An 18,712-nucleotide genomic window follows, 5' to 3' on the forward strand; every position below is an offset into this window, starting at 1 on the left:
TCGGATTACAAACAACACATTTATTTAGGAAATGTCAAAAACAATGTTGAACATTTTTCCACGGCCATTTGCTCACTTCATCCGTTAAATAAAGAAAATGTTCATGTCGCAGGCGTTCAAGAACCAAGAAAACCACCTTTGCAGAACTCGTTAGTTCAACAGTGTGACTACTGTTAATTAGCACTTGTCAGCATCATCCATTGTTTTGTGTATTTTTTTGGATACTTGATCATTTTTTGGGCAATAAGACCAGCAGGTACTGGCACAGATGAGAATGAAACAGATGGAGTTGTTACTAAAACAAAAGAAACTTGGTTCCTCTCTGTGAAAATAGAAATGAAAACGATAGTCTTATCTTTTGGATGGAAAATTGGTCATTACAAACTTAGGTGGGTCCAACAAAAACGGCCATTTTCTATTAATAAACATTAATAAAATGTGACGTTGTGTTAAACTAACACTGCGCTGCAGATTGAGGCTGTTTTTTGAACCCTTCCACATAAGAAAGGGTGAATTCTGTAGAAGTAGCATTTAAGTTTTCCTTTGGTAGTGAATCCTTTTAGGTTTAAGCTTCCATCACCTTTAACTTTCTGGAGAACAGCCTGGAAGAGGAAACAGACAGATATTAAAGAGGTTTCTTATAACTGAAAGGGGCCGCTGGGAATAAGCCGAGAGGTATCACAAGGATTAAAGCGGTGAAACTAAGGAAGGATGAGGCTTTCTCCAAAACATTTGACAACTTAAACCCCACGACACTTCTAGGAGTGGACACACACACTGAAATGCAGGCAGAACCCATATGAGCTGGAAATTCTCAGGGGAAAAAATGGGCTGGAACACGTTGAAGATTTTTCCTGTCTCAATAGAGGAGTTGATGCATTGCTGTTTGTTGTCTTTGCGGTCTTATCGACGGGATTTCTTATTAGCTGAGGAGATTTTTCTGAGTGTAGAGAACAGCTGCCAAATCTGAACCCATCTGGACCTGAGAGAGACTTCGCATCACGTTACGATACCGCCCCACGTCCACCAGGGGGCTCAACCTCCTCCTGCTCCTCTCCCTGTCCAGCTGCCACTGCTCTCTGCGCCCCTGCAGCGCCTCCGCAGGACCCGAGCTCACCAAATGTCCAGCCTGCTCATCTTCTTCACACAGCAGCTCTGACAGGCCCTCTTTCAGAGCCAGCACCTCCTTTTCCAAAGCCATGGCAAACATTTGAGCCGTCCTCTGACCTCTTGTGCATTTGGCAGGCCGGATGAGGCAGGACGCAGGCAGGAACGCCAACAGCAAATCCAAAAACTGCAGCATTTGTAGGTGGCTGCAAAGGAACAGATTTAGCAGGTGATTAAAACAAAATGCTGGCTTAAAGAAAGCTCATTTTCAGGATGTTTAACATTTCTTTTTAAAAGTCAGCCAATTCCACAACCACATGTGAAGATGTGCACGGTGTATTTGCAGAACTTGTAATTTTAAGTGCTGTGCTCGGCAGAGCAGCATTACCTCTTTGATATTCAGGTGAATTTCGGGACACATCTCTCAGTCAGCTTCAAAGCCTCGTCAACGCTGCTAATGTAAATTCAGCGGCACCTACTCCTGTGTGAAGAGCTACCTTTTTGCCCTATTTAATTAAAACTGTACAATGCACTGCGCGGAGGGGAGATGTAAAAGTAGATAATTTAACAGCAAATCCCTTTTTTGGGGGGGTTATGGAGCTTTGCACGACTCAAAATGAACACGGACTACGCGGAAAAAGGAAGTTCTTGAACAAAAAGGAGAAAACTTTAAAAAGGAAGCTTAAGCCAAATGTGAAGGCTTATTAAATTAAAGTGCACACTTGGGAGGGTCACGGTTTTGTAGGTTAATTTGAACAGTGAGAGATAGAAAATCACAAAGAAAATCAGGATGTTAAAGATGTTATATACAATTATTTGCATTTCACTGAGGGAAATAAGTATCTGAACCCTCTTGTTGGGAAAAACTTACTACTTTGTGGTCAAATCCTTATTAGCACAGAGATCAGACATTTCTTGTAGTTGATGAGCAGGTTTCTGCACATATCTGGAGTAATTCTGGTCCCCTCTTCTTCACAAATAACTACTGAATCTTAAAGATTTGGTGGCTGTTGCTTAGCAACTCTGAGCTTCAGCTCTCTCCATAGGTTTTTCTATAGGACTGAGGTACAGAAACTTGCTTCTTCCTCTGCCATTCCTTGGTTGACTGGCTGTTAGATTTGGGTCATTATCCTGTTGGAAGAACCCTCCATGACAAATTTTTTGGAGGGAAGGAAGTTCTCATTCAGGATTTGATGGTACATTGTCCCGTTCATCCTCCCATCCACACGGTGAAGTTGCCCTGTGCAGAAAAACACCCCCTAGAGCATAATGCTTCCTCCTCCATGCTTGACAGTGGGGATGGTTTTCTTGGGGATCATAGGGAGCATTTCTCTGCCTCCAAACAAGACGTGTTGACTTCATGCCAAAGAGGTCAATTTTGGTCAACTCTGACCGTGGCATCTTCTCCCAACCACCCTCCAAATCAGGCATGTCCAAGTCCCTGCCTGTGGGCCGAATTCCCACCAGCCTGTAGGCTCCTGTCATAAAATCTGTCATTTATGGCCCTCAGCATTTTCTAAAAACTGTGTGTACAATATCTTGATGTTGTGATTAAAAAAAAATTGTTACAAGCCATTTTAAACCTGTGGCAACACCATTGCGCGACCCTTCAGTTCTGAAATATCGACTGTAAACTTAAAAATAGTAAAGTTCACAGCAAGAGCCGCCGCTTTCAGGGCAAGTGAAAATTGGAGACTTTGAAGTAAAAATACAAAACATATGTGCCCGCCTAAAATACAAAGAGATCAGGTGTTTCTTTAAGGAGTCCAGTATAAAGAGGCACTTCGAGACGAGACATGCTAACTACGCCAAGCTAACTGGGAAAGAACCATGAACGGTCTTTAAATATAAGATTCAGAGTCATTTTGATAAAAAAATATATTTTGCTGTTTTTCTGTTGTACGTGAAGGAATAAGTATACCATTGTATTCATATGTCCATTGAATAGTTCATTTGCATTTAATGTTGAAGATTCAAATAATGCAGGCTGAATGCCTCACAGATATTTACCTCATCAAATCTGGCCCTTTTTGCAGAAAGGTTTGGACACCCCCGCTCTAAATCATGACAGTGTTCATTGGCAAACTTCAGGCAGGCCTGCACGTGTGTCTTCTTAGGGAGGGGAGACTTTGCCAGCACTGCAAGATGTTAAACCCTTCCAGTTTAAAGTACTACCAATGATTTTTTTGGGGAGGGTGGTCCCAGCTGCTTTGAGATCATCAACTAACTCCTGCATGTTGATTTTATTTCTCACTGTTCTCATGATTATGGAAACCCAACCAGGTAAGATATGGTTTGGAGTCCCAGACCTACAGGTGGAATGATGGTCATATTCTTGTATTTTGGCTCCAACAGTTGTCACGGTAACCCCCAGCTTCTTTCTGGTGTTTTTTTTTACTCTATTCTGGTCTTGTGCAGGTCTACAATCTTCTCCTTACAGAGATGTCCAAATCCAGGCCTCGAAGGCCAGCGTCCTACATGTATTCCAACCAACCAACCATTGAAGCTCCCCATTGGCTAAACACACCTGATCCAGGTAATCAGCAGCGAATAAGGTAAAATTTCTGCAGGTTTGCTCTTTCCCATGATGGAGAGCTTGGAGTCTGACTGAGTCTGTGGACAGGTTTATTTTCTACAAGTGATCAGTTCAAACAGGTGTCTTCAATTCAGGTGGCGGGTTGATTAGGAGAGAAACTGGACCCAGAATTCTTAATGGTTACTTGGGGATCAAATACTTACTTCCTTTATTAAAATGCAAATAAGTCTATATAAATAATTTAAAGTAGATGTATTGATTTTCTTTGTGATTTTTTATTTCTCACTGTTCCAATAAACCCACCATTAAGATGACAGATAATCAATTTCTTTTTAAGTGGGCTAACAAAGAAAGTCATCAAATACTTATTTCCTTCATTTTATATTCCCCAAAAAACCTTCAACTACATTTGTTGTTATTACTCTTCTGTCTTTTTTTGTTGTATTTAAAACTGACCAAAAAAGATGGTTTGAAATTAGTGGCTTCAACCAAATAGAAGGATTTACCAGGAATGGATGATGAGTTGACCCTGGAAAGGAGTGATCTGATTCCAGCAAAGCAGCATGGGGGTGGCTGGTTGTTGACCCTCTAACAGAAAGTACTGGGAGAACGCTTCTATCTTCTTGCAACTCAACTTCTTCTGAAGCCAGCCGTCTAAATCTCCCAAGCTGTAGTCTGGAGAGTCGATGTGCAAGACCCAGCGATCCAGCACCACCATCAGACTCAGCAAATCCTCCTTAACCTCATCTAGAAACGGCAAAAAAAGCACAGATTGAACTTCAGATTTCTGTAGCGTGAAGGTGTGAGTTTGTGTGCCGTTTACCTGTTTGCTGCTGGGGGATTTTCAGCAGCTGGCTTGGAAAAACATCCCGAATGTCTACAATAACTTGACCACAGTGCAGGAACACTGATGTTGAGTTGCTCACAAGGCAGGAAGCATCTGTTTTCTGCGAGTAATGGAGCGTGACGCCGCACTTGACACAGCCAGAGTTCAGCAGATTCGCCAGCCTGGTCACTGCGGTCACAGCCAGTCTGCATGTGTTGAGATCATTGCTGGCAACGTGCTGCTTACATCTTTTGGCTGGAGGCTCCGAAAACGTGGAGGCAGATGAGGAGGTGGATGGTGTCGGGGGGCAGGGCGCGGTGAGCCAGAACGCTTGGCTCCGAGTCTGGATTACTGCAGGCGTTGAGCTCTGGCCCGTCTCTGACAGAAGGGATAAGCTCACGGTGCTCAGTGGTCTGAAACACACACGCACAAAAACACACACACACACATCCATATCAATTAGTTTTCACACGTGTAGCAGAAAAATTGGCCTCGACGTGGAATAGCAAACTGAAGTGAGCCCTGAATATAATTCTGCACAGCTTGTGTGTTAATGAACAGGTGTATCCAGGTGGCTAAGTTACATCAGCTGAGCAGGAGCAACAATCCAAACAGCAGCGACTCCTGAGGCTGTCATGTCAGGAGTACTTCTCCTCCACATGTTCTCAGATGCAAAAAAATAAAAGGCACGAACAATTGGTTGGGAAAAAAAACAGACAGCCTCTTTTTCCCCACATAAGGGGTTTGGAGAGTTTCTAAAAACCTGTTACTATGGTGACCATTCTGGATCTGCCTTGAATATGAAGGGTGGTATTTCTTTTCATAACTAAACCATTCGCAAACTTCACGTTTCACCTTGGTTAAATCAAACCAGACTGAAATTTTAATCCATGGATAATTTCATTTTCCTTGTGACTCATTTTGATTGTAAAGATTATGAGCTCTTCACCCAAACATGTACCCGCCCCCTTTTGACCCGCCCTCACTGACCAAGCGGCTGCTACATACCCCTCACTCTCCCCGCCATCCTTGTCAGAGCTGCACAGGACAAATTCATAACAGAATTACATTAAATAAAAACTTTTGAAATGTACATTTTTTCCCAAAATGTTGGTTTTATCAATCTCCATAGAAACCATTTTATATTTTAGTCGCCTGGGGGGTAACAAACAGGTCTATGTCACTTTAAGAAGAATTGACAGAAGTAGGTTTAGGATTTTGTTGATAACAGAGGTTTTGCTCGTAACCACGCCCACGTTCCTAAAATCTTCAAATCTTATGTCATATTGTTTCGTTCAGCTTGAGCCAACCATTCATATGTTACATTTTCACAATATATAGATAAAGCGTATGTGGGCAAAATAGAAACGCCACGTCTGCAAGCTTACCATGCCAACACCGTTCAAAATCTACAAACTTTAAAATCAGCATTTTTTTCCCAAGTAGCTTCCCAATAATGGAGTTAGGACGCGATAGATTGAACTAAACTAGGAGGGGTTTAAAGTTGTAACTGGCACTAAATGTAATCTTTGGTTGTGTCCGAATTCCCACCCTCACCCCTAACTACTAAAAAACGATATAGAGCGCCACTATAAAGTGCCCGGAATTTTAAAAGCAATTCGGACATTATGGTCACTACTTTTTTTTTTTTTTAACGGCGGACGTCATCGATTTGATGAAGTGAAAATCTAATTAATATGGGCCATTATTTATGAGTCCACTGTCTTCTGAAGATAAAAACGTTGATGATTTATTTAAAAAAAACAGATTTAACTACATTTTTTGGGCAAAAACTGTTCCGACGCAATGCATTGTGGTCTATATTCATCAATCTAGTCAGCATTGATGCACACTGGTTTTCCGCAGAGACTTCTGGGAAATTTCTAGGGCAATTGGAATTGTAGATTCGGACAGCACTACAAAATGGCAAACACACTATATAGTGCATTAGATATATTTTTATGTATATATATATATATATTTCAAGATGGCAGCCTATCACTGAGGTCAAAGGTCAATGAAACGGTTGTAGACCTAACCTGGCAGTATGTGGGTGGAATTATTTAAAGATCGCTCATACAAAAGAGTTCTTCTCCCATTTTGTGGGAAAATTGCTAAATTTCACACTTTATGGTGTGAAATAGCCACACTACAAAATAGCCACCAAGCCGTAGGTCCTGTGGCCATCCCATAATAATTTCAAAACCTCTTTCCGATATTACTGACACGTGTGTTGTGATTTTTTTAGTCAGTTTGTAAAATATTACGTATTTTTGATTCTTATATGAGATTTTGACCCCATTGTTTTTTTTCTTGTTTTTTTTTTTGCTGTTTTCCCGCGCTGTGATGTCATGATTTTTTGGGGCGGGGTTGTTCACTATGCTCAAAATTCATTTTCACCAGGTCCAGTGATCCCTTGCTATAACGCGGTTTGCTTTTCACGGTTTCGCTACTTCACGGATTTGCATCGTGCATTGTGTTCTGCATTCTGATTGGCTAAAAAGTCATTCCGCTTCTTCTCTACCTGTGCGTCAATAACGTTGCAGTTTAATATGTACAAGTACGTACAACAGCTTGCCAAATTTTCATTACTACGTGCAAATTCTCTTGATGGTGGCATGTCGGAGTATAAGGATCTTTTTGCAAAGCAGAAAAAAGAGCGACAACAACTGCCTATCACTATGTTCTTCTCCCGAACAAACACAGCTGCACCGCGGGCTTCAAAAGAAGAAAACACTGCAGAGGAGTCAGGATGCAGCGGCTCAGTCTGTAGAGCAGTGAAATACACCTGAGTCACTATTTGTCCCACTGTACTTTGTATTTTTTTCATAATCATTTTAAATTTTCTCCCGTTTAATCCAATACTCGGGACGCGGTGGGCGGGGCTAATCTCCGCGATTTGAAGCCTTCTGTTCACATTCATTAAAATTATTATTTGACAGTACAGTACAGAGTTATTTGTTGAAAAAAAGGTTTCTAAAGTACTTTTATTTGTGAAACAAATGCTTGAGCCTGTAAATTGGTTTGTTCTTTCTTTTCAATGTATAATAGAGTATTTAATTGTATAATAATAGTTTAAAAAAATAAAGGTTTCTACTTCACGGATTTTGCCTATCACGGGGTCTTTTTGGAACGCAACCCCCGCGAAAAACAAGGGTTTACTGTACTAGATGCTTGGTGAGTTTGTGAGTACCTGGCGGGGGCCAACAATTCTGCTTAAAGGCGCAGCAAGAAGTAAGAGTTGCAAAAACCATCTGGTCCTTGCAGTCCAGGACCACTGCAGGGCATAATGAAAAAGCCATATTTACACAGTGTAGTCAGCGGTCAGCGTCACTCCCACAACCATCTGCTCTCCGGTGATCCGATGCCAGAGCTTCTCAATCCGGGGTTTTGCAGACACTGCTGGCCTTTCCGTCCGATCATCAGTGGAGGTCTGCTCCTTTGACTCCTCGTCACAGTCCCACAGAGGAATAAGACCTTCCTAAAAAGAGGAGGTGAAAACCAAAATCAGCGAGTTTACCGTCCATCTCAGCTCATAAAATCAGTTCCCGTTACGTGAAACAGGAGTTTTTGCTGCTGCTTGTGAACGAAACGTTCAAAGTCAGTCAGTGCTGCAGATTCAGCCGACGAAGACAGCAGACTGAGAGAAGGGGGAGCACACATTACAAACTAACATTACAATCATGAAATGATTCAAATAACACACAGTTTTGAGCTTCAATGTCCATTTCAGGTTAAGTATTCAAAGTGAAATTACACTGAAGGGTGCTCAAAGGTCCTCACAGTCAGAATTATGGTCTACAGTTCAAGAGCATTTTAATTTGGGCTAAATTTTTGAAGTTTAAAGTTGTACAAAAGTAATATTAAATAATGTTTTTTGATCTCACGTGTGCTGTATGCGATTGAGATGTCAATTTCCATGCGGGAACCTCCCAAAGGGATAAAATAAAGTTGTCTATCCTATCCTATCCTCAGTATAGTGCAATAACATACCCCGAGAGGGTATTTTCATAAGAAACAACTTGAATTTCTCTCTTCAAAATGTAAACTATACCTAAAACAATAACAGAAATATATTTTCAGGATGTGCTTTTACAAGATTCAATGAAGAACAAAATACCACATATTTTATTGTTTGTTTGTTTTTTTAAAACAGGATTTGAATCTTTAGTTTTCCAACATCCTAAAGACCCACTCTGATCATCTTTTGATGCACTGCCAATGGTCATTTAATTATGATTATGTCATTTCTTGGCGAGTTCAAAAAACCTGTGTCGTTTTCTAGGACATAGTTTCTGCAGAGCGGCAGGAGTTTATTCGAAATCAACCTCTGAGTTGTCAGCAGGACTGTTAGCGCAGCGTGAACTCACCCCTGCTTCCCGACATCCATCTGTTCAAATGCTCTACCGCTAGCTTACAGCCCCTCACACCTCCATCCTAACATTAACGGCGCAACAAAAATGTTGCTATCCAGATGTACAGTTTTGATCCAGAGGAGGAAAACAGAAACAGACATGGATCTATTTGTCTGCAAGTGGATGCATCAGAATGGAGCGGAGCAGGGAGCTTTTGGGCCGCCCAGTATATTTTCTACGTCACAAATAAGCTCTTTTTCAAACTTCTTTATTTTATTTTTTTTTTTTTTGCTCCTGATTCACAACATTCTGATTACATAAATTAAATAAATACTCAGAAATATAATTTTAGGACAATTATCTTTATATGCGTCCTCCATCATGAGAAAAATGCCCAAAAACACAATTTTTATCTGAATGGGTTTTCAAAATCTGTGAACTGTAAATTAAAAAATTTAAATTAAATTAAATTAAATCAAATAAAAAATATTTTGAATCAAACTAACAGTTTTGAATCTGCATTGTTGTTTTTTTCTGATAAGTATCGTCAATTGGCATAGAATAAAAACACAACAAATAGAAAGAACTGATCTTATGGAAACTAAGACCAAATAAGGTATTTTTAAAATGACTGTTTATCCAGTTAGATGAAGAATACCTGCTCATGCTGGGTGATAAGGGTCTTCCTTTCTGAGGCCAAATCAGTGAGGACTTGGAGTGCTTGATGAATGACTCTGTTCTTGACTCTCTCTTCTTTCTGGAGATCTTGAAGAACAATCAGTCCGCTCTAAATGTAAAAGCAAACATTGTGTTTGACACATATGTGAGCGGTCGGCCTCTGATCGGAAGATTGCAGGTCTGATTCCCACCTTGCCCACCCAAGTGACACTGAACCCCACCTTGCCCCCGGCGGTGGGTTGGCACCAGTGTTCGCCATCAGTGTGTGAATGTGTGTGTGAATGAGTTTGTGACTGTGAAGCGCTTTGGGCCTTCAAGGAAGTTAGAAAAGCGCTATCTAAGTATACGCCATTTACCATATCATATCTGTTATTTTAAAAACAAACATTGTGTTTAATACACAGAACATATCATATCACTTAACACGTGTAAACTTGAACATCTTCAGTGTGGAAAGAAAAAGTGGCGCAGAAAACTTATATATTCTTGTTTACTTTGAAAGTCTACAAATATTATTTATTCAATCAAATTCGTTTTTAGGAAATGTTCATAAAAAACGTAGTATTTACTGCTACTGTTGCTAATCTATAAATGGGAGCCACTTCTCTACGTTTCTAATGAGCGTGTTTTTTTGAGGAACCCGAGTCCCCGGAGAAAAGCCATGCAAGCACGGGGAGAACATGCAAACTCCACACAGAAAGAACCCAACCAGGATTTAAACCAGGCGTGAACACAACTGCTGTGAAGCGAGCTAACCACCGCACCACTGTGAAGCCAATGTCACCACACAGGAGCCAGTAATCCCACCTGTAATCTGGATTCTAAAGCTTGAAGAGTAAGACGGGAGTTCTCTGGAGATGGTAACGTTTTCTTTGGCACGTCAGGGTCCTGACCACCCTGAAACATGGACACATCTTTAATTAATAGCACTGCTTGAAAAAAAACTATTAAAAGATATATACATTGTGTTAAGAAAAAGGGCCTTACAGCGTAGAAAATGCCACAAATGTCAGTGATTAGAAAATGTTTCTTTAGCTCCTCTGATACTCCTTGATCATCAAAAACTAGCAGCAATTGATCGGTTCCACATTGAAGAAAGTCACCGATGTGGACGGAGCTGACACATGACCACTGGGAGGCTACCTGGAGAGGGAAAAAAAACAGTTTTTAGAAAACACAGACACTACAGACTACCCTCAAATATTTAAACCAGTCTTACATGCCTGAAAGGTGTCCTTCCAAACGGCGCAAACGTTCCCCCGGCGGAAGGATAACACAAAAAGGGTGCCGTTTCTTCCCAAGTCAGCCACTTGAATGTCTTCTGCTTGCTCAAAGGGCAGTGGGCAGGCATCCTTTGCAATTCCATTCTCAAAATAAACAAGTTGTTTACTTGAAGTTGCTGCAACCAGATTGCATTTTAACACAGCATCTGCTCGGTCAGCTTGGAGCACCAGGATGCTCTCTGTGATACCCACATAGGGATGTGGTAAAATCATGGTGCCATCAAACACTTGTCCATCACCAACCAAATAGGCCAGGGTTGAGCTCGTGGGCTGGTTGTTTGCACCCCCCTCCGGCTGTCCAATAATAAAGGCCTGGGGTTTACAGAGGGGAAGCTCTCCAAAAACGCAGGAAGACATGGAAATGGGAATCTGTCTAACCCCTTCTGCCTGCAGTGATGTATAAAAGATACAGCTGTCGTGGATCCACATCACCGTGGGGCCCTGAAGGATGCTCACCCTGTCAGTCATCTGGTAGGAGAGTTTAAACTCAACGCGTGGCTCCAGCTGATCAGAGGAGCTCACTGTGAGAAGACTGTACTTAAAGGCGTCTGCTTTCCCGGTCCTCCTTGTTACCAGAACACAGGCAGTTCTGACTCTCCTCTGAACGTCCACGGCACATGTGCACTTCACGATGTTGACGCACGCGGAGGCTTTCCTGCCGATGACAGCTGATCCCTGTGCTGCGTTCACGAACCTGTTGCGATCCGGCTCAAAAACTAGTTTTCGGAGAAGCAGCTCGGTTCTTTCGCCCCAGGTTTCAGATCTACTTCGCTTACAGATGAAACCCATTAAATGACCACCGTGTGAAACGCGACAGGCGATCGAATCGTCAAATATATCCATAATAAAACAGACAGAACGTAATAACTTAGTTTCTGCGTGATTCACCCTATGCATATGACAGTCATTAATGTCATATTTGCAACATTCACTACAAACGACTTGCACTTAAATTAATAGATAGTCGTAAAATTTCATTTAGTACAAAAAAGAACAGCTAACCTATAATAGTTTTAATGCCGGTTTGTCGTAAAGTCAAAATAGCGCGCGCCAACTAAAATCTTTACTTCCTGTTAGCCCAGATGCATTGTGGGTTATGATTTGTAAACAAAACCCTCAAGTGTGATTTGCTATATCGTTTCAGACGTAAATGCTAGATAAATTCTCCGATCAAGTATTTTAGTCACACATAAATAATAACATGCCACCCCGTCCACGTGTTAAATAATATTCAATAAAAAATGAGGAGAGGTGTGGCCACCGTTAGAGCCAAAATGCCAATACCGGGACAACAGTTTCACATTTAGCACTTCCTCGGACCGACAAGTTAGCTAACAGTAACGTGGAACCGCCAGAGACAGCCTCAACATGGCACAGAGTGAGCCAAACGAAGAACAGGTAACCTGACGGAGGTTAAAAGACCTTCCTCAAGTCATATGGCGGTACTTATTTAACCTTTTAGCACTTTGTTCTGACAGGACCTAGCAAAGAAAATCGAAGAAACCAGGCAGAGATTCAAGAATGAGTTGCTTCAAGGTAACTTTACTAACTTATTTATGGAACGCCATTATATAACTTTGTGTTGGGTTTTATTTGCTCGGAGGTAGATATTTTACTGATGTTTTGATTCTGTAACTTTCGGTAGCTGTTAACTTACTTTAAGACGCATTTGTAGCACGTAAGTGCTTAAGAGCTAAATCGAGCTTTGTTAGCTTTGCTACAGGAAGCTGTTTACATAATAACATGTTAAGACTGACATCAGTTTATCTCCAATTGAACTTTAAAAAAAAAATTATGAATTTCTGGATATCTATTACAATAAAAAAAAGCATAAAAATGAGTGGATTCTCGTAGCCAAACTAAAAGTCACGTGATTTTCTGTGTTGCAGAATCAACAGAAAAGTATGATCAGAGGGATGTGGAGAGGCTTCTAAATGATGATGCTCTGGTGGAGGGCTACCTGGAATGGAGGCAACAAGTTGTTGATGATGCCCTGAAAATGATAGATGACAGCCTCCAGTGGAGGAAAGAGTTCGGTGTGAACGGTAAGTGTAGAAGTTAGTCAAACGGAGTCCAAATTTTAAAAATCTGAAAACATTTAACTCCAATTTGCACTGAATTTAGTAGCTGTCTTTAGTTTAATGACATTTTAAAACTTTGATGCTCAATTCGTCAGGCTGCTAACATTCCTTTTCCTTTTTTCAGTTTTATTTTTTCAAGTTCTGATCTATCCACGTTTGACTTGCAGCCCTTATCAGTGGCTGCCTTGTCTGTAGAGAACAGACAGAGCATCATTGTGTTTTCCTAATCATTCATGTCTCTGTAATCTGTTAGAACAGTCCATTGTGTGTTATCTGAAATCTGTGTTTCTTTTCTTTCTATCTGACTTATTCTTTATGTTGGTCACTTTAGCTTTTTCTTGTTTTTTATTGAAAAGTATTATGTTGTTTGTGATCTCGGGAAGTTGATTTACTGAGTTTTCCTTCTGTTCGTTGTGTATGTCTTGATTTGTGCCTAAGTTTGTTTCTGATGATCATTTGTAAACTGAATTGTGTACTTTTACCAGCTTGTTATGGTATCTATACTTATGCTCTGGAGGAGAGCCTTATAACATGAACTTTTGTCTTTCTCTCAGATCTTAGTGAGAGCACTATTCCCAGGTGGATGTTTGAGACCGGTGCCGTCTTCCTCCATGGCTACGACAAAGAGGGCAACAAGCTCTGTATGCTCATCATGCATGTTACCCATCCCGATTCAACTTTTGAGTTCTACATGTGCCTCTGAGCTGGCCCTGTTTTTGCTGAATTCTGTTTTGTTTTTAAGTCTGGTTTAAGGTGAAGCTGCACATTAAGGATGCAAAAACGGCCATGGACAAGAAGAAGTACGTGGCTTTCTGGCTCGAGCGATACGCCAAGAAGGAGCCTGGAATGCCGCTCACTGTTGTGTTTGACATGGCGGAATCTGGAATCAGCAATATAGTAAACAACCTTCCTCGTATATTAACTTTAACATATGCAGCATTTACGTATGTATTTATTCATTTATATTTAAAGTAACATCTGATAGATACAGTGTGGGTGCCCCGAATTAACTATGTGAAGCTTAACGTTAAGACATCTTAATTATAATGACACTTGAGGCCAATTATGAAGCCAGATTTAATGGCTCAGGCTTTCTAATTGTTTGTTTTAAATCAGCGTTTAATACAACAGTAAAATATTTAAAACAATAGGCCAAAAGAACATTTCCAATAGTGACAAGGCTTTACTTGTTTGAACCTTTACATGTCCTTACATTTTGAAAAGCAAACAATGGAATAAGAATAATGTATGTTAAAGTGAAGACGAACATTATTATATAATGTAATATTTCACCAAAATCCAAAATTAAGTCTAAAATCAATTCAGTTTGCGTCACGGGAAAAAGGAAAAGAATTATTTTGTTCATTTGGAGATTAAATACAGTTTACATCAATTCAGTTTTCCTGAAGGAACAGAAATTTTCTGCCTTTTTTTTTAATTGTTCCAAATTAAAAACAGTTTTTGTTTTTGTGTTTCAGGACATGGACTTTGTAAAGTATGTTGTGAATTGCTTCAAAGTGTATTATCCCAAGTTTTTATGTAAGTAATATGTTATTTTATAGCCCTTTCTATATGTTACAATTACTCTCGTGATAAAAATTGTATGCTTTTGTTCCTTTTAGCCAAAATGGTGATAGTGGATATGCCTTGGATTATGAATGGTGAGTTTGATTTTGTTCATATCAGCATTTCTATTTCAGTCTTTGTCCGTGAATTATCTTGTAATAGCTAGGATTCTTTTCAGCATGAAATGTCTGTTCCTTGCAGCTGCATGGAAGATTGTTAAGAGCTGGTTGGGGCCAGAAGCAATCAGTAAGCTGAAGTTTGCCTCCAAAGCTGAAGTCCTGAACTACATTGATCCCGAGTACCTCCCGCCTCACATGGGCGGAACGGTAAAAGCTCCTGCCTTTAAGTACTTCCTTTCATTCACACAATACTCAGTTACATTTCTTTTTCCAGAGATATCTCATTGGAATTTACTCTTTTTGATAACTATTTCTTAATTTATCCTCAAGGATGTGTGAGCAGGAATTCCCAAGAGAGTTTCCTTTATTTCATCTATCCACTTCAGTGAATTATTTCACAAAAGATGTTTATTTCGTGTTTGAAAGTCTTTTCAATTTAATAAGCTTTATTAGTCCCCAAAACACAGCAAGACATAGTTCAACTTTCTTTCATTTCATTCATTCGGTCATTTTACTCCTTCCACCAATATTCAAGTTGGCCCAAAATGCTGTACAGAATCAATAAATAATACATTGATTGAACATAAAAAATGGATAAAAACAGTTAAAAAGGAGTTAAAATCATAATTAAAGGTCAGCGGGGCAGATACTAAGAAATCCTAATAGAAAATAGAATTTTTCTAGTCTTTTCATCCACATGTTGGATCTGAAATGGCTGTTCTTTACTTTATAGTTCCTTTTTTTTAACATAAGCAGCATAAATCCAAATGAAACTTGTTTATAATTCTACTTTTAAAATAGATTTAAAGATGTTAAATATTAAAAAAAAAACATTCTTTTATCAAATCAACATAAACAAATGAGTAAATAAAACTGTCTTGATCCAATTATAATCCACTAAGTTTTGAATCTACCTGATGGATGTTTTACCTTTAAAACCGTGTCGTGTTATTATACAAAGCAGCAAATGTTAAACTCTGAATTAGTAGCCAGTTAATTTCCTTCCCTGCTTTTATAATCAATATTGGTGTCATGAAAACCCAGCTGAGAAAGGTGGCAGTTGTTGGCAGTTTCGCTCAGGCGGTAGAGCAGGTCGTCGAATAACCGAAAGGTTGGAGGATCGATCCCCGCTCTCCCCGGGGGCCAGTTGTCGGCCCCCGAGCGCGGCGAGTCTGCAGCTCACCGCTCCCCCTAGGGCAGAGGTGGGCACTGAGGGCCGCATTCCTGCATGTTTTCCAGCATACCCTGCTCTGGCATGTTCTGATTGGCTGGACACACCTGAACCAGGTAATCAGCCATCAGTAGGGCAAGATTATTGGCTGGACACACCTGAACCAGGTAATCAGCCATCAGTAGGGCAAGACTATCTGGAAATCATGCAGACACACCGGCCCTCGAGGCCTGGAATTGCCCACCCCTGCCCTAGGGGATGGGTTAAAGTGCGGTGACCTATTTCCCCATTGTGGGATAAATAAAAGTAAATTAAATTAAAAAAAAAAAGTCTTCTTTTCTATTTGAGTCGCTGCTCTCAGCAACAACAGATGCTAATGAATTTAGGAAGGCAGAGCAACTTGACTTATAATTGCACCGTATGGACACACGGGCAATTTAAATTCACTTACATTTAAAGAGCTACAGCAAGGTTGAAGAAAAGATAAATAAAATCCAATTCAAAATAAGAAAAGTACAATCAATGAAGCTGTAGCTGTGCAGCATCTTAAACAAAGGCTGCGGAAAAGAGCAACAGCTGTGTCCCTCAGTGTGAATCGTAGAAGCTGAAAGCAGCCTCACCCCGTTTGGTTCTTCAGGTTCTACCAGCTAATTGCGTTCTGCAGATCTCAGAGCCCTGCTGGGTTTGTTTACCACCAATCGATGTGATGGCTTTTATAAACCAGCAGCAAAATGAATCTACATGTGACAGGTAGATACTGCAAGGACTTGAGAACCAGAGGGATGTGGTCAATTGTGGTTCTGTTTGACTGATTTAGTTGCGGCCGTAGTGGGAGACTAAAACTCGGCTGACAGTCACAGTAACTTAACCAGATCTGACTAAAAGACTGAATACCTGGTTTTAATGAAACTTTATCTATATTCTAGGATCCTTTCAAGTACAATTACCCGCCCCTTCCCGATGATGACTTCCAAACGCCCATCTACGACAACGGACCCTCCATCACCGAGGACGAGACGGAGAGCAAAGAGGCAGAACAGGAAAGCAAAGACACTCTGGAGTCGAGCTTCAGCTCGGACGTTGTCCCAAAGTCCAAGAAGGTACGGCTTTCTGTTCAGCAAACGGTCTCTCTAATGGCAGTACTGAGGTCAATTTAGTCCAGTCCTTTAGTTTCAAACAAAGCCAAAAAAAATAAAACAGTTTACCATTGTAAAAAGCTTCATTCCAACTTGATTCACATTTTTAAGCCTTTTCTGTTAAATTAATTTTTGGGTATATAGGTGACAGACAGAATAATTAATGAGGGTGCAGTTTGATGACTAGAGAAGAAAACTCTCACTAAATGAAAGAAAACCTCCAACAGAACCAGACTCTGTACTGACTTGTGACTGTTTGGGCTCGGAGAACAGAAAGGGGACAAAAACTCTGGAACATCTGTTGTAGGATAAAAATCACCAAACATCTGCTCACATTTGATCAAGATCAAATCCTTCATTGCAATAAAAAAAACCTGACGGCTAATGTTGGCACTAGTACAGTCAGAGGGAACTTTTCTTTTGAGCACGTCTGCATGTTTCCAAACGGAGGACTTCCTTCTTTTTCTTCCATATTTAACCTCAAATCAGTTTTTAATGGAGCTCTTTTCGCAGTGGATCCTCACTGACATGATTGTGAGGCCTTCACTCGTTGAAGGCGACTCCTGATCCTCGTGGCTTTTCTCTGATCCTCGCACTTGTTGCATGTCACGCACAGCTTCTCTCTGGGTTCCTCCTGTCCGCAGAGAAACCCACGTTTTTTTTTTCAGGTCTGTTTCTGGATTCCTGTTTCCCAGCAGCGTACCGCTCCATCACAGCCAGCCGCCGCGGGGGTGGGGGTCATTTTTCACGCCGCCGTCGCCACCCTCTCACTCTGCTGTCACTGTACTGGCCGCCTGCAGCTCATGTCACCGAATCGACTCGTTTTCTCTCCGCTTCCTCCTGCTTTCCTTTTAGAGCAAACTTTATGAGAAATCAAGTTGTGATTCGTCACTAGGAATAAAGTTTTGCCTGCCCTTTAATTTACAGCTGAGCGAAACAAGGTCCGCCTTCATGTTCCTGCTGTCTTTAAGGAAGAAATCAGATTACAAAGGAGACCAAAGCTACTCCCATGAACCTCCTAAGCTCCTCTGAGCAAAGAATACTCCCATTGTTAGTAAAGCCACAAGTTATGCACAAATGCTTATAGATTATCAAAGCAGATGCAGATCAGGTTTTAATAAGCCTCACCGTAATCTGCATACATTGAAAACAAACACACACGTTCTGCTTGAAATGACTCACTTTTAGAGAGATTTAACGGGCTGCACATCAAAAAGGAAAGTTATTTTTATATCTTTTATATATTTATCTTGGCAAAACGGATTACACAATCCCTTTTGGGTGACACTTCACACACAGATGAGGTTTGCTGTAATGGAGCGAAGTCGATGTCTGCCAGATCAGCAGCTTCTGCAGAGACTCACAGCTTTGCTGTTGGTTGTACACTGCAGAAACAGACCCCTTAGAAATGAGTCAAAAACTCTTAACTCATTGGCAGATTTCCTTTAAAAAGCAACAAAAAAAAATCTGCCAGTGGGAATTTGTATTTTAAGAATGAAACTCTAATAATCACTAAGACGTGTTTCTCACACAATATAATTTTGCAATTGGAAAAACTTTCTTGATTCAATTATTTTCTTAGAAGACAGAAAATAAGAACTTTTTTTCACCTAAAACATCTTTGGACATTTGGTTTTATCTCTTAGATAAGGCCGCCTACCCAAGAACGTCCCGTTTTAAGTTTATGGACTTTTTTTCTTCTTCAATTTTATTAGAAAACTTTGACGAAACATTAGAATAAACTGATTTATATCAGCTTCATTCTTATAGCTGTAGAGCACATGTGTCAAACTCAAGGCCCGCGGGTCAAATGTGGCCCTCCATGTCATTTTATGTGGCCCGCGAGAGCATACA

The 18,712-nt window shown here is 40.5% G+C and overlaps 2 protein-coding genes across 4 annotated transcripts in view; one reads left to right on the forward strand and one right to left on the reverse strand.

Moving 5' to 3' along the window:
• On the reverse strand, positions 1–11,866 carry fancb (FA complementation group B). 3 transcript variants are annotated; one of them, XM_011489858.4, is made up of 8 exons: positions 10,726–11,866; positions 10,490–10,645; positions 10,310–10,399; positions 9,483–9,611; positions 7,778–7,950; positions 4,467–4,882; positions 4,150–4,390; positions 1–1,313 (listed from the first exon to the last, which is right to left on the reverse strand). In XM_011489858.4, the coding sequence occupies exons 1-8, from the start codon at positions 11,680–11,682 to the stop codon at positions 923–925; spliced, it is 2,553 nt and encodes an 850-aa protein (XP_011488160.1). In that variant the 5' UTR covers positions 11,683–11,866; the 3' UTR covers positions 1–922. The 3 variants fall into 3 exon arrangements, with proteins under 3 accessions (XP_011488160.1, XP_078795605.1, XP_078795604.1); XM_078939479.1 differs by having other exon boundaries at positions 10,722–11,866; XM_078939478.1 differs by having other exon boundaries at positions 10,490–10,641; positions 10,722–11,865.
• mospd2 (motile sperm domain containing 2) overlaps positions 11,856–18,712 on the forward strand; it is an 18,400-nt gene continuing 11,543 nt past the window's right edge. The window contains exons 1-9 of the mRNA XM_011489859.4: positions 11,856–12,183; positions 12,264–12,321; positions 12,675–12,830; positions 13,421–13,507; positions 13,609–13,763; positions 14,345–14,405; positions 14,489–14,527; positions 14,634–14,758; positions 16,649–16,822. Coding sequence (XP_011488161.1) covers positions 12,154–12,183; positions 12,264–12,321; positions 12,675–12,830; positions 13,421–13,507; positions 13,609–13,763; positions 14,345–14,405; positions 14,489–14,527; positions 14,634–14,758; positions 16,649–16,822 — 885 coding nt within the window. The 5' untranslated portion in view covers positions 11,856–12,153. The remainder of the gene's footprint in view (positions 12,184–12,263; positions 12,322–12,674; positions 12,831–13,420; positions 13,508–13,608; positions 13,764–14,344; positions 14,406–14,488; positions 14,528–14,633; positions 14,759–16,648; positions 16,823–18,712) is intronic.

The sequence above is a fragment of the Oryzias latipes genome, chromosome 21 (assembly GCF_053564925.1).
Source record: "Oryzias latipes strain Hd-rR chromosome 21, Olatipes_Hd-rR_3.1".
NCBI classification, from domain to species: Eukaryota; Metazoa; Chordata; class Actinopteri; order Beloniformes; family Adrianichthyidae; genus Oryzias; species Oryzias latipes.